This window comes from Chrysochloris asiatica, unplaced genomic scaffold (assembly GCF_000296735.1).
Source record: "Chrysochloris asiatica unplaced genomic scaffold, ChrAsi1.0 scaffold00002, whole genome shotgun sequence".
Taxonomy (NCBI): Eukaryota; Metazoa; Chordata; class Mammalia; order Afrosoricida; family Chrysochloridae; genus Chrysochloris; species Chrysochloris asiatica.
In genome coordinates, this window is record NW_006408520.1 from 22,056,598 (window position 1) to 22,073,352 (window position 16,755).

Genomic DNA, 16,755 nt, shown 5'->3' on the forward strand with positions numbered 1-16,755 from the left:
AGTTTCCTCAGCTTAAGAAATGCTGAGTGTGTTCTTCCCTTTTAATTTTCTTACTCCAAATCTTTGCACATTTCAGTATAACATTTGACTTTGTCTTATTGAGCTGCCCTTTGAAATTTTCTATTCAGCTTTTATTACCTTCTCATTTTTTCCATTTGCTTTAGCATCTCTATACTAAGAAGAACAAGTTTCAGAGTTGCTTCTGACATCCATTTTGGTCTTTCCCTTCTTTCTTGTCTTCTTAATGACCTTTTCCTTTCTTCCTGTACAATGTCCTTGATGTCATCCCACAACTTTTCTGGTCTCTGGTCATTAGTGTCTAATTCATCAAATCTCTTTTTGAGATGATCTCTAAATTCAGGTGGGATATTTTCAAGGTCAAATTTTGGTTCTTATGCACCTGTTTTAATTTTCTTCATTTTCTGCCTGAATGAGCAATTGATGGTCTGGTCCACAATCTGTTCCACGTCTTGTTTTGGCTGTTCATATGGAACTTTTCTACTGTTTCTTTCCACAGATGTAGTCATTTTGATTTCTGTGTGTTCCATCTGGTGAGGTCCATATGTATAGTCATCTTTTATGTTTAAAAAGGGTATTTGCATGAAGAAGTCATTGGTCTTGCAAAAATCTATTATGCAAGCTCCAGCATTGTTTCTATCACCAAGGTCGTCTTTTCCAACTACAGATCCTTCTTCATTGTTTTCAAACTTTGCATTCCAATCTCTACTAGTTATCAATACATCTTAACTGCATGTTTGATCAATTCCAGACTGAAGAAGTTGGTCATCACTGAGTTTAGTGGTTGGTGTATAAATTTGAATAACAGTTGTATTAACTGGTCTTCCTTCTAGTCTTATGGATATTATCTTATCACACAGACAACACTATACTTCAAGATAGATCTTAACACGTTCATTTTGATGATGAATGCAATGTCCTCCCTCTTCAATTTGTCCTTACAGGCATTGTAAAACATGTGATTGTTAGATTCAGAATGGCTAATGCCAGTCCATTTTGACTAATAAATTCCTAGGATATTGATATTTATGCGTTCTATTTTCTTAGATTTATATTTTGTACATGCCATATTCTGATTATTTAATGGATGTTTGCAGCAGATTTTTCTCATTTTGAGTTGTGCCCCGGCAAATGAAGGTCCCGAGTGATTTACTCCCTCCATTTCATCATGGTCAACTCTACTTTGAGGAGGTGGCTCTTCCCCCATCGTGTTTTGAGTGACTTCCAACTTGAGGGACTCATCTTCCAGCTCTATATCTGACAACATCCCGGTGCTATTCATCGTGTCTCAATATTCAGTATTCTGGTGCTGACAGGGTTTAACGGTTATTCACAAGGTTTTCAGTGACTAAATATTTGGAAGCAGTCTGTCTCTCCTTCTTCCTAGTCTGTCGTCATCTGGAAGCTCATCTGAAACCTGACCATCATGGGTGACCCTGCTGGTATTTAAAATACTGGTGGCATATCTTCCAGCATCACAGCAACATACAAACCACAGTATGACAAACTGACAAGAAGAATGGTGGTAAAATCCAGGAGTAGGAGCTTTATTTTATTAGAATAAATTACGGTATCCTTGCAGTACCCGATAGTCTTATGTTTATTCAAAACCAATCTCAAACTTTGGGAGATGTAACAACAAAAAAAGCGACGAAGCCTGAAGGTCAGGGGGGATCCATTGCTTGGCATTCGACTTAGCCAGGGTGAGGGTTAGGGTTGGTTGGTGAATAGGCAATCTGCCTTGGGGCTGCCTCCGGAAGGTGAGCCCTGGGGGTCACGGACGCTTAGAGGACAGGTGAGGGCCCAAGAGACAGGGCGTTCGGAAGGGAGGTGAGGGCTGTACTTGACCCTTGGGCTGTGCTTGACCTGGGAAAGGTCAGGCAGGCAGCGTACCCTCGCAGAGAATTGTTAGACGCCGGCCTAGGGCCTTCGCCCGCTCGAGGTTCTTCAGTCCTGTTCCAGTCCGAAGGCGGGCGCGACCTGAGGCGCGCTCCGGAGCTGGGCTGTGGGCCCGCCCACAGAACGCTTTTGCTTTGTTGGTTCCTGGAACCGCTCGCGTTTGTGTTCTGAGTGTGTTTGCTCTCCTGAGCTGGCGGGCCTGCACGTCCATTTTGATCATCTCCCTTCACAGTCGGAGACCGGGCCTGAGCTCTTAGGGACGGTGGGAGTGTGTCCAGGGCCTTTTATGGGTTTCGACTGGTGAGTTTGAACCGCCGCCCTCGGGGTCGAGTGTAATCCCACTGCGCCACAGCAGGGCTCCATTGGAAATTCGCCGGGAGATTTGCTTTCGGCCCTGATTCATACCCGGCTGGAGCCTCGGCCGTGTCCGAGCCCTGGACGGAGGGGTCGCCTCAGTACGGCCCCCTTCCTGACCCAGGCTTGGAGGCTCCTAATACATTTGTTTCCATGTTTATTTCCATTCTTGATCAAAATCCCTGCAATTCTTTATGATGGTTAGTTTTTCCAGTGAATGTTGGCTTGGGCTTTTTCATCATGGATTTTTCTAACAAACCCAGAATTATACCGAAGTTTCTGTACTTTTGCAATAAGGAGTATATTTCTTAGTGTGAAAACTGTGCGGAATAACATATAGATACGAAAGCATTCTGCAATCACTTAGGACCAGTGGCGCTGCAGGAGAAGCACTGAACTGCTAGCCTCAAGGCCAGTGGTTCAAACCCACCAGCCACTCTCTGGATATCCCATAAAGAGTAGCTATGAGTGGGAACTGACTCAACAACACAACAACAACATAGGTGATAGGTGCTCAGTTGTCACAAAGATAATTAGATAAGGGTTCAGGTCACATCCCAGGCAACAAACCATATTTTAATTCAAAATTTTAAACATAATTTGTAAGTAATTATTCATAAGGTCTCTATGAGTCAGTATCGACTCGATGGCACCTAACAAAAACAACATTATATTAGGAACAAACATTCATAAAAAATATTTGGAATGATATCATTTCTTGTTTTGCAATATAATTTTATCTACATGCTGAAATTAAAAACTTGGAATAGGTAATTAAAAAATTTATTCCAAAAATTCAAGCCTAAACCTAAAACTTAAATTTCTTTAAGTGAAAATGTTGCACCCCTAACACCACAAACTCACATTGATAGGGTGCAGCGTCCCTCTAGGGCTTTATGTATTTTTTTAAAAAAGATCTGTTCACACAATGAGAGTGCCAAATTCATCGTCTTTTTGAGCCTTCATGATTTTATTGCATTATGTGAGCTAGAAAGCATCCAGAGCCCTGGTTTGGCCTTGTAGGATAAGCACTGGGTTGCTAACTGTATGATCGGCAGTTCAAACCAGCCGCTCCTTGGTAACCCTGTATAGGGTCATTATGAGTCAGAACCGACTAAACGGCACTTTAACAACAAAAACAATTCACATTTTAAAACTGAACATAAAAGATTTGGGGATAAATTTTTAAGTTCCAGAATGGAACTCAGCCTACAGGTTGAATAAGTATAGTGATAGACTATAACCTTGTCACACACCTTTAATTTTAAACTGTTCAGTGTTCCCATGTTCTTCTGTTCGAACAAGTGCCTCTTGGTCCAGGTACAGATTCCTCATGAGCACAACTAAGTGTTCCGGAATACTCATATTTCGCCATGTTGTCCATAGTTTGTCATGATCTTGAATTGTTTTTATTTAAAATTATTTTTTATAAACTAGCCATCAAAGCCTACTCCACAGCACTTAACAACAACAGTCATTGCTGGCAGTACTGGTGTGGTGCTGTAAGATAAGCTGTTCAAACCCATCAACTGCTCTTCAGAAATCCTACACAGGGTCACTCTCTATGATTTGAGCCCACTCCCTGTCATTTAACAACTACAACAGCAACAATCATGGCAAATGCAGTTATTCCACAGTGAATTATTATGGAGTATCTAAGGAGCTCTGGTAGCTTAATGGTTACGAATCGGGCTACGAACCGCAAGGTCAGCAGTTCGAAACTACCAGCTGCTCTGCGGGAGAAAGATGAGGCGTTCTGCTCCCGTAAAGATTAACAGCCTCGGAAACCCTGTGCAGGGTTGCTATGAGTCGGAACCGACTCCACGGCACTTAACAACAACAGTATGTGCCTGGCCACGTTCTTGTAATTGGAATGTTTTGTTAGGTGCCATCATGTCATTACAACTCAGAGTGACCCTGTATAGGGTTTCTGAAGAGTGGCTGGTGAGTTTGAACTACCCAACTTGCATTTAGCAGTCCAGTGCTTATTCTACAATGCCATAAAAAAGTTCCTGCATGCTCTAGAGGGAGAAAGTTAATAAACAACGAAACATATAATACCAGCTATCAGATAGTGTTATAAAGAATAACAATGAAGAAGGAGAAAGAGAATTTTATAGAGAGGGTGTGTTTATTTTGCACAAGAACTAAAATATACACACAATACTTTTATTTTGAGTCAAAACAAGTTAGACTCTTTCATGCTAACACTAGAGATTGAACTAAATGTTCTTTTGAAAATATTTACTGTTTTATAAGGGACTTTGCAGTTTATAAAACTGTTTTTGGTGGTTTTTTTCCTGAAACAAATATTTTAAATTTATAGTTCGGTCATCTTGTTTTCAGTTTCTTTTAGAATAAAGAATTTAATCACATGAACATTGCCCTCAGAATTACAAATTTTTCTATTTAAATTCTGAAAGCCATTTGAACGTGATCTGGTGAATTTTAATTTAGAAAAAGATATTTTGTTATTTAAAAATATATAGTACTACTACAATTGTTAGACAGAATTAATTTTTGGATAATAAAAAGCCATGATTAGCATCTTCATTTAATTGCTAATAGTTTTGTGTGTTTTTTTTTAAGCTCTGAAATTGTGTACTTGAAGATGTTGAAGATTTCATTAGTGTAAGGTGTCTGAATGATCTGCTTCTTTCCTTATTATTCCAAGTTTCCATCATTCATATAGTTAAGTTGTTTTAACATTTATAGAGTCACACATTTTATTTTATTTATATATATATATTGCTACTGACAGAATGATTAAGATCTTGAGAAAAATGATGAGGACAGTTAAGTTAACCAGATAGTAGGAGAGAAACTCAATAACTAAAACAATGGAAAAAATACATAGTATTTGGAATCAATCAGAGGAGTCCTAGCATGTGTACAGATTTAACCCTTTTATTAGTTTCATTTTCTCAGGGGTTGCATGATGAAACATTCTTCCTTCCTCGAAAACTGGAGAGACTTAGTGAGTTGGAATCAGTTTGACGGTACACAACAATCTGACTTGGTAATGTGGATTTCTCCACAAGATGGTGCTCATAGTTTCTTTGATTTTTAGTTTCTATACTGAGGAAAGATTTATAATCTTTTAAGAATTTCAGAATAAATAGAAATGTGATTTACGTTTATTTGTGTATGTGATTTCATGTTTTTCCTTATAGAATATTCTATCATGTTTCATAATTTAGAAAAAAATTGAAATGTAATATCTATATTGATGTGCAGGGAAAGTAATTGCATTGTGAAAGAAGCAATGTGTCTATAGAAATGGTGCTACTGTCTTATATCACATACAAGTCTTTGTTCAGCCCTAGATTTTTATTATATTTCTAGGTTTCCAGAGCTGAATGTTTTTATCCTTTATGTTTTGGTAACTTTACTTAATGTAAAAAAATATCTTTTATATGGGGTGTGTGTGTGTTAAACTTGTAAAAAAATTTTTAATTTGGGAAAAATTCAAATGTGTACAATAAGTGGTGGTGGTTGTGTGCTGTTGAGTCAGATCTGAATTATAGTAGCCCTGTAGACAGTTTCTGAGGCCGTAAATCTTCACCAGAGCAGAAAGCCTCATCTTTCTCTCTAGGAGCTATTAGTGGATTTGAACTGCTGTTCTTGTAGATAGCAGTCCAACACATAACATATGGTACCACCAGAGCATTGTTCTTCTATAGATTGATTGGTGTGTTCAAACCCTGAGCCTTTTTGGGTTAGCAGCCCAGTGCTTTAACCATTGCACCACAAGACTTCTCAATTAATAGAGACTATTGTAATGAACCCCATATACCTATGATGTATCTTGATCAATTGACAACTCATTGCCAATGTTGTTTCATCTATACCTTTCCACTCCTTTATTTTGAAGCAAATTTATTTCAGCGTGTAACTCTAAAACAAAAGAGCTCATTTGAGAAACAGCTTATGTATCATATCTAAAAAGAATAATAATTATTTTAATATTAAATATTATTTTAAGGTATATATATTCATTGTTAGGAACTCCGATAGTGTAGTGGTTACAAGTTGGGCTGCTAACCTCAAGGTCAGCAGTTCAAAACTGCTAGCTGTTCTGTGGGAGAAAGATGAGGCTTTCTGTTGCCGTAAAGATTCACAGCCTCAGAAACCCTATGCAGGGTCACTGTGAGTCAGAACTGACTCCGTGGCATACCACCACCACCATATTCTTTATTATCAACTTTAAATATAATTAAAAAAAATTATTCACTGAATTCAAGAGGAGAAGGCAGTAGTAAATAAATATATCTGGTAAATCTTAGAAATAGAAAGTAAGATGAAGATTTGTTGTTTATTACTGTAATATAGTAAACAATTGAACTTCTGCTATATAGGTTTCAGGAATTTAGAACATTTGCATATACAAAGGAGCTTATTTCACCAGGTAACTGCCAGTCTTGTACTACATCTTTGGTAATTATTCTCTGATTTAGATAACATTAAATACTGGCAAAACCATCAGTAACCTAAAACAAGTATATTAAATAATAAAAAACACAGGCTTTGTATGAAATTTAATATAGTAGTGGAAATCTGCAAATGATTCAGTGTAGTTTTTAGATATACAAACTTTGGGAAGATGTGTTGTTCACCAACTACCAATCTTCAGTAACGTGTCTTCTGTTATATATTAAAATTGCAAATATTTATATTTAAGTTTTTTCTCATTATCTATCTCCTTAGCTATCATTTTAAGAAATAAAAATGAAGTTTTCAATAAATGAGTTGTGATTTTATAAGAATGCAAAACTTTCTTTAAAAGTTTCTTATCCATTGGACTAAATCATAAAGAACAGTCATTGTCAAAGTAAAGAATATATCAAAAAAATGCCTGTAGAAAGAATTTACTTTAAAAGCACACACATACACACATATATATGTATTTTGTTGTTTTGTTGTTATGTGCCATTGAGTCAGTTTCAACCCATAGTGACCCTTTATAGGGTTTCCAAGGAATGACTGGTGAGCTTGACCCACTGACCTTAAAGTTCAAACCGACAATGCAGTTCAGTGCATTAACCCACAGCACCACACCATATAACTTAGAACGTCCCCAAATCCTACTCTACTTATATACAAAAGAATTATGTTTAAGAGAACTATTGGAGTAAGGATTATATAAAAGTCTACCAGATTTAAGCCTTTCTTACCAAATTTTTGAGAAAATTTACCATTTGTCATATACTGTGCTAGTTAGTGTTTGAATAGACTTTTATTTTACAAGCATGTGTAATCAAGGCAGTAATAAAAATGGAAAAAAATCTATCAAAAAGACTGTGTTGTACTTGTTGTTGTTGTTAGGTGCTGTCAAGTTGAGTTCAACTCATAATGACCCTGTATAGGGTTTCTGAGGAGTGGCTGGTGAGCTTGAACTGCCAACCTTACATTTCAAACTGACTTTACGATCCAGTGCTTATCGTATGATGCCATACCGTGCTGTTCTACTAGGTGATAAAAAAGAGAAGCAAAAGATATATCGCCTGTGTATTTAGAAGACAAAAATGAGTGATGTATTCTGTGATGATAAAAGATATGCACATTAATCTGTGAGGATATCTCCGGAAGAAATAACAAACTATCCTTAAACAATTAGTGTGAGTTTCCTGAAGATAAGCATAAAACTCTTAGGATTTATAAGGTTGTCTTTTTGTTGTTGTTAAGAGCCGTTGAGTCGGTTCCGACCAATAAAATATCATTTTCTAATATCTGACTGATAATAGTTTCTCTATAAATATTTACTAAAGAATGAAAGAAATGTTCTGACATACATTGGTCTCCTGGAATGCTTAGAAGAAAACTGCAAGTGAGGGTGAATAAATTTGGTAAATGCTAGGATGTATTTTGAATCCCTATTTTGAGATTCAGTATATACATTATTGCATTAAAGGTCTTATCTACCAATAAAAAATAAAAATCCTGTTGAACTCTGTTTAACCTAGTGTATCCCAAATTTATTTGACAGTAAAACACCTTTATCTCTTGAAACACCTGTTGTCTTCCTATAGAACAATTTTGAGAAGTACTTCTTGCAAGCCATGCAGATTATCTGGTAGAATTCCTGCAGGGTCAGCATGAAATCTGTGAAGACAAAGACAAACCAATACCATCATGAGAAAGAGAAAAAGGAAGCAAAATAGGAAAAACGCTATGGAAAACTAAATCAGCTAGTTCTTCAGAACCTTGGTTCATTATGTTCTAGAATTTGACTATCCCTTTGAGCAGCTACTAAAATTTTGCATTCTGGCTGTGTGTTTATGAGATAGGGTGGGGATAGGACCATGAAGAGAGAGGGACACACACACACAGAACGAGAACAGGAGATACATAAATACATGCAGATTACATCAAAATTAATTCTTTTAATTTGTGAAAGTCAGTACATGTATAAATTGGTATACTATGTCAGTGATGTTTATATTTTTTAATTCTTAAAGATACTGAATGGGAGGAAGATGAAGGTTTCTGGTTTCTGCTCTCATAAAGATTTATAGCCTCAGGAACCCTATACAAGATCACTACGAGTACAAACTGACTTGATGGCACACAACCACTACTACCACCACCACCAAAATTATACTGAACATAATAAATAAGGCATACTTCTTTATTTATTGTTTAGATACATATATTCTTAGAGATGCATACATTCACAATAAAATCTACTCTCCTCTAAGTTCTGTAATAGAGGATAAACAGAGTAGCATTAGAGTCCAAAAGGAATGATTTGATTTTGCTTTGGGGATGAGGACAAATTCAGAGAAGTCTTTGAAGAAGAAATGACATTTGACCTATACCTTTGAGGATGAGTAGGGATTTGCCATTTGGGAATGGAAAAAAAACACATTCTAGGCATTGGTGCAATTTGAGGAGAGGCCTACAAGTGTGACAATGCATGAATGAGTGTAGAACAGAGAATAATCTATTTGAACACTTAGAGGTACTTTGGAAGAAGTTGCAGAAAATAAAGTTAGAAAGGTAGTCTGTGGTTATATTTTACTGGACATCCTGGGAAATTATTAATTATAGTTTATTTATCCAAAATATTTTTCTACATCTTTGTAAATAAAATTAAAAACTTTCTCCCCCCCTCCCTTACAGTTTTCAGAGCTTCAACAATGCAGAAATCAAATGACTGCTTTTTTTCTATGGACACTTTGTTTTTTGAAAAACCAAGTAGAACTGAAAAGTAAGTCTGCTTTAAAAAATGATAAAACAATATATAGATTATGGTGTTTATTAATTTAAAAACCTTTGGTGGTTGTGTGTCATGGAGTCGGTTCCAACTCATAGCTACCCTGTACAGGGTTTCCGAGGCTGTAAGTCTGTATGGGAGCAGAAAGCCTCATCTTTCTCCTGTGTAACAGCTGTTAGTTTCTAACTGCTGACCTTGCGGTTCCCAGCCTGATTCATAACCACTATGCTACCAGAGCTCCATTAAATTTTCTTTCTTTAAATAAATATATAAATAAATGAAGCATCAATAGAATGTCACATCTAAGGGAGTAACTGAAGTTTAACATCTTAAATGTTACTTTAAAAGTAGAGTACTGTCTCTCTTAATTGGCTCCCATTTATCTGCATTTCTGATTTTTCAAGTTATTTTGGCCAAAGTAAAGACTGGAAGAATGGTTAAAAAGTAGCTCAGGAAAAGGAGTGATGGCACATTTAGAAATAGAATGGCTGTATGGCCAAAGGTGAATGATAGGCAGATTCAGTGCAGGCAGAAAGTAGGGTAGAAATAAAGATGTGGGACAAAAGAAAATAAAAATAGTCTTTCTGACTTCTGTAGGTTTTCACATATGAATTGCCTTTATTTTAAAATTTTCTATGTATTTATTTTATTGAATTATCCTGTTTCAATGAAGCATTAACTAAATTGTATTATGTATTATTTTACTCACTTTTTTTCTTCATTCAAATGTAATTGAATACTGAAAGGGATGAAATTTAAGTTTGCTTGAAACATTTGAAATCTAGTTGAGGAGATTAAATATATGTATGAGAAGGCCATGAATAGATATTAGAATGACAGTGTAATTCATCATCCAAACTGGGACACTTTTTTTTTTTTTTTCATTTGTTTTTAATAGCAGCTTTTTTGTTTTGATTATTATTCACAGATCATAAAATCCACTCTGTAAAGTTACAATTCAGTGGTTTTTAGTATTTCATAGAATTGTTCAGGGCCCTGGTGTGGTGCTGTAGGGTGAGAACTGGACTGGCAACCACACGGTTGGCCAGTCCAGTGCTCATCCTACAAAGCCACCAGTGTGTCTGGAAGCCTATACAGAGTTACTATGAGCCAGAACTGACTCGACACATACAACAGAGTTGTCCAACCATCACCACTATCTTATTTTAGAACATTGTTTTTATTAGGAGCCATTGAATCAATTTTTTTACTCATAGTGACCCCACCAGACAGTAGAATTGTTCTATAGTTTTGATTTTTTTAAAAACTTTTTTGTGTGTGACTTGAGTGAAGGTTTACGGAGAAGCTCATCAGTTTTGCCTCTAACAAATCATACACTTTGTTTAAGTCTCAATGATTGCAGTCCCCTCCATGCAACAACAGTTATCCCACTTCCACCCTGTGGTTCTTCTTTCCATCTCACTGTTCTTCCCATTCCTTTTCAACTTTGCCCTTAGGTAAATGTTGCTTTTTTGATCTTGAATGATTGACTGTTCCATGGTGAGCATACCTTATTAGTGTTGTTGTTCACCCTATACTCTTATCTACTGCTTGGCTGAAAACTGGGCCACGAAGGTGAGTTCCATTCCAAACCTGAAAGGTGGTTGGAGGCCATAGTCTCAGGTTCTTACTAGTCTCTTCCTGACTAGTAAGCCCAGTCTTATTTTATAATTTTGAGTTGTGTTCCACATTTTCTTCTACTATATCTGGGACCTTATAATGTGATCCCTTCTAGAGCAGTTGGTAGTGGTAACCAGACACCATCTAGTTCTGGTTTCAGAGTCATGGTGACTGATGTTCACCTGTTATATCAACCAGTAACAATCAACTTATTGATTTCAGGCATCTTTAGTTCTCATCACTCTTCTTTCTTCCACACATGGAGAAACCTTAAATGGCTGCTTATGAGCTTTTAAGATCCGGACTGGAACACTTTTGAAAATGAAAGAGTACATCCAAACTGGGCAGCAGGTGTTATTCAGGACCGTTCTGAGAAAATGGAAACATATGGTCATTGTCCTAATGTTATAAAGTAAAAAATATGTGCAAAGTAAATGGTAAGCATATAAGGGAGCTTCAAAAAGTTCATGAAAAATGTAATTCAAAGATAATGAAAAAATTCTATAAACTTTTAAAGTCCTGTCTTATTTATGCAAAGAAGTTTCAAATTTGAAGAGAAGGTTATTTGGGTATACAGGCTTTATGACAGTGGTTGGGGGTCTTCAGTGAGTTTTGAAAGTTGTGATAATTATTATAGCACAGAGGAAGTGGACACACTAATGTATTAGCTAGAGAAAAGAAATGGAGATGGGACAGATCACAGGACTTTTAGGAGAGAGTGTATAGTAAAGTTTTGTTGAAGCAGATTTAAAAAGAGGAAACACTGATCAATTTAGAAAAAGAAGGTGAAGGTAGAATGTGAAGGACTTTAAATGACAGACTAGAGATTTCAAACATGATTATTTATGTGTTAAAAATCATGGAATTGAGTCAACAAACATTTGTTAAATGTAACCTAATTATACCTATGAAGTCCTGTATAGACACTACTAATGCAATTGGAAATAAAAGGAGTCTAGGTGTTTAGAAGCTTCATATGTAATTCAAACTGAAGTTGAAGAAAATGAAAACAAGTCCGCGAGAGCCAAAATATGACCTTGAAAATGTCCTACCTGAGTTTAGAGATCATCTGAAGAACAGATTTGATACATTAAACACTAAAGACAGAAGACCAGAAGTACGGGGAGATCAGCTCTCTGCAGGGGTAGTGGGACACGAGAGGATACACGGAATCAGCGGACGAAGAAATGAATACAATCGAGAGGCTTTTCAGCTTGTTGGGCTTTGCAGCTTTTTGAGTTTTGGTTTTGGCAACGAATATTAAAAGTACCATGGACTACCAAAAAAATAAGCAAATCTGTACAGCTAGGGTGCCCCTTAGAAGCCAGGATGTCGAGATTTTGTCTCTCATACATCAGACGCATTATCAGGAGGGATCAGTGCCTGGAAGAGGACATTATCTTTGATAAAGTAGATGGTTAGCAAAAAGGAATAAGGTCCCCAACAAGATGGATTGGGACAGTGGCAGCAGCAATGAGCTCATGCTGAACAATGATTTTGAGGATGGTGTAGGACCAGACAGTGTTTCGATCTGTTGTGCATAGGGTCGGTATGAGGCGGAACCTACTGGACAGCACCTAACAACAACAAGATGTGCCAGGCACTGCTCTATGCACTAGAATTTATATCCTTCAAAGCCAAGCTCAAAGTCAAACTCAAAACCTGCCTCCTCCAAGTAATTGCCCCAGGTTCCCAAAGATTGTCTTCCTTCCCTCTTCTTACAGATTATTTGAACTTATGTTTATCATAGTCTTCCTTATATCATAATTGCATGTGTATAGACAGAAGATAGAAAATAGACAGAGAGACAGGCAGATAAATAGATTACTCCCTTTAGTGGGTTCAGAGCAGAGCTCCAAAACTCTGAACCACATAGGTAGGGATATTTTAAAAGTTTGAAGGCTTATAGCTAGTGGAACTTGTAGCTGAAATAAGAAATTATGTACTTTTGAATCTGCCAGGCACGGCGGACTGGAACCAACAACTTGGGAAAGACTAAGTGGCAAGACCAAGTGGGGGAGCAAATACACCATTGAATAATACCATGGAAACTTTGTAACAAAGGTGGACAATATACTTTGTCCTGATTTTTTTTTTTTTTTTGGTATCTGTTCATTGGCCCCCTACTGTTTGCTCACCTCCATTCTGGTGAATAAAAGGGTTGCCAGAGTGAGTGGACACCAACCACACCCACCATTGGTGGGTTCTGACGCGCAAACGCACAGATACTCTCAGCATTTAGAGACCAGCAGCCAAAGAACTGGCCCTGAACTTTTTTTTTAATAGGGAAAAGCCAGAACATAGGGTGTGGAGAGGGAAAGAAAGTTTAAAAACAAAACAGGCCGAAAATTAAATTAAATCCTAAGGTACAGCTTAAAAACCAACAATGGCATCTTGAAATTTATCAGGTGGCCTTGAAGGCAAGAAGCTGAAAGGGCACATTAAAATCATACTCATATTAGGCTACAGATTTTTTTGTTTCCTTCTCTCCGTCTTTTCCCTTTTCTGCTATTATAGATGACAGTAGTCAACCTAGTTTTTTTGTTGTTGGTTTTTTTTTTTGTTGTTGTTGTTGTTGTTTTGCTGTTTTATGCTCCCCCTTTTACCTTTGGGGAACTCTTTCTCTCCCTATATTACCTAAGAAGAGACAGCAACTGCTGCCATATAGTCAAGCTGCAATCACACTCTATAAAACACCAAAATCTAGGCAAGAACCAATACCAACTGCCATACACTAGGGAGGCAGACAACACCTGTGAAAGTTACTCTGACTTAAGCAAAAAGAATAGTGAAAAGGGAAGCCCACATCCTGATCACATCTACCTGGAGACAATCAGAAAGCATAAAAAATATCAAAACACACACTCAATTAAGTATTAATGCCACAGATAAACACTAAATATGTCCAAGAAGCATATGTTTATAAGTAAATTTAAAGAGAAAGTAGAAAGTGACTTCTGAAAGCTATCTGTCTTGCAAGATGACTCTTCTTATTTGCTGGAACTGTGTCAAGCAGCAAATTGAAGCCGTTCTCTACCCTCAACAGCTCCCAGCACAGAAGAGTTGTAGGATGACATCAAGAATATCATACAGGAAGAAAAGCAAAAAGTCATTAAGAAAGAAGGAAGAGGTCAAAATGGTTGTCAGAAGAGACACTGAAATTTGCTCTCCAGCATAGAGGTGCTAAAGCAAATGGAAGAAATGAGGAGGTCCAAGTGCTGAACAGAAAATTTCAAAGGTCAGCTCGAGAAGATAAAGCCAAATATTACAACAAATGTGCAAAGATCTGGAATCAGAAAACCAAAAAGGAAAAACATGCTCAGCGTTTCTCAAGCTGGTGGAATTAAAGAAAAAAATTCAAGCCTTGACTTACTTATTTAAGGATTCTCTGGGCAAATTATAGAATGATGCATAAAACATCAAAAGAAGATGGAAGGAATGTATAGAGTCACTGTACCAAAAGGAAAAGGTTGATGTTCAACCATTTCAAGAGGTAGTATATGATTAAGAGCCAATGATCCTGAAGGAGGAAGCCCAAGGTACATTGAAGAAATTGGCAAAGAACAAGGCACCAGGAATTGATGGAATAAAAATTGAAATCTTTCAAGAAAGTGATGCAGCACTGGAGACACTGACTCATCTAAGCCACTAAATTTGGAAGACAACTATCTGGCCTACTGATTGGAAGAAATCCATATTTGTGCCCATTCCAAAGAGAGGTGACCCAATGGACTGCGGAAATCATCGGACAATATCTTTGATATCACGTGTAAGTAAAGTTTTAAGCAGTGGGCTCTGCATTGCCCAGTCTGTGGGAATCCCCCAAGAGTGCAAAGATAGGACCATTGACTTTGATTAGAATTATCAAACTGCTCCTGTACACCCTCGAGTCCAAGGCCGTCGTCACTTTTGACAACAATGAGGATATACAGCAGATCCCTTGCTGCAGCAAAAAGAGCTGATCAAGTGGTCCATTTTCTTTGGGTGGGATCAGACAGCTGGGGATCCAACCTGCCGTCCTTGTGATTAACAGTCCCATACTTACTGATCAGTTTCACATCAGGACACCATAAGAAACATGTAATGGTTCAAAGTGTCAGATGGCCAAAGAACATTAGGTATTTTGGCATTATTTGGAAGATTTTGAATAGAAATGTAGTATTATGAAAGCAATATCACATTAATATAGTGGTGGCATTGGTGTGCCACTGAGTTGATTCTGATTAAATTCTGGCTCATAGTGACCTGTATAGGGTTTCCTAGGCTGTAAATCATGGGAGTAGAAAGCTTCATCTTCCATGGAGTTTCTGGTTGACTTTAACTGTTGATCTTGTAGTTAGCAACCTAATGTATAACCAACCCACTACGCTACCAGGGCACCTTAAATTAATATGGCTGTTGTTGTTAGGTGCCATCGAGTCAGTACCGACTCATAGCGACCTTATGCACAGCTGAACGAAACACTGCCTGATCCTGGGCCTACCGCACTATTGTTGCCACGCTTGAGTCCATCAATACTGCCACTTGGCCAATCCATCTCATTTGGGTCTTCCTCTTTTTCTCTGACCCTCCACCTTACCAAACATGATATCCTTCTAGGAATGTGTAAAATGTATTAGAAGAGAATAAACCTAGAGGCAGTGAAGCCAGTTGCTTGCCCTTGGCTGACTTTTGGTTACTTTTATTTTGGGAAGATTCTCACTATTATCTGGTAAGAGTGGCTTACTGTACCTAAACATACAAACAATATGATTTATATTGAATTCCTGCTTTCTTTTTGGGAATATGAAATTTGGATATGTAACAGGAATGTTGTTGTTGTTGTGAAGTGTCATCAAGTCAATTCCGACCCATAGCGGTCCTGTGTAGGGTTTCCAAGGAGCAGTTGGTGAGCTTGAACCACCGATCTTGCAGTTCAAATGACTTTGCAGTCTGATGCATTAGCCCACAGCACCACACCAGGACTCCAATCACGTCACATGATTAGCCCCAATAAAAACTCTGGTCTCTGAGTCTTTTAACAAGCTTCCCTGGCCAGTAACATCTTCCACATGTCACAACTCATTGCTGGGGAAATCAAGTGCATTCTGTGTGGCTCCATTTGCAGAGAACCCTTGGAAGCTTATGCCTGGTTTCCTGCAGAATTGCCCTCATCTGCCTGTCTTCTTGCTGAGTTTGCTCTGTAGTTTGCTGTAATGAGTCATAGCCAGGAGCACAGTAATGAGCTGAGTCCTGTGAATCCTAACAAATCATCAAGCCCAGTGTCTATGGTGGGTTTGGAGATCCCTCTCCCACATCTTCAGGCCTGTTGTCAGACATATAACAGACATTGTCAAATGTTACAGTATAGATTTGGAAAATATGGTCACAATAGCTATGAGAGGCAGAAAAGTAAAAGACTGGGTCTTTCATTTTGTTGTTGTTGTTAGGTGTCATTGAGTTGATGCTGACCCATAGCGACCTTATGCACAGCAGAACGAAACACTGCCCAATCCTGGGCCAGTATCACCACTGCTGCCACACTTGAGTCCATTGATGCTGCCACTTGGCTAATCCATCTCTTTGGGGGTCTTCCTCATTTTCTCTGATCCCCCACATTCCAAACATGATATCCTTCTCCAGTGACTGGTCCCTTCTGACAATATGTC

At 37.7% G+C, this 16,755-nt stretch overlaps 1 protein-coding gene across 1 annotated transcript in view; it reads left to right on the top strand.

Moving 5' to 3' along the window:
• Window positions 1-5,157: 5,157 nt before the first annotated feature.
• HFM1 (HFM1, ATP-dependent DNA helicase homolog (S. cerevisiae)) overlaps window positions 5,158-16,755 on the top strand; it is a 206,591-nt gene continuing 194,993 nt past the window's right edge. Inside the window, exons 1-2 of the mRNA XM_006831060.1 lie at window positions 5,158-5,248; window positions 9,394-9,481. Coding sequence (XP_006831123.1) covers window positions 5,158-5,248; window positions 9,394-9,481 — 179 coding nt within the window. The remainder of the gene's footprint in view (window positions 5,249-9,393; window positions 9,482-16,755) is intronic.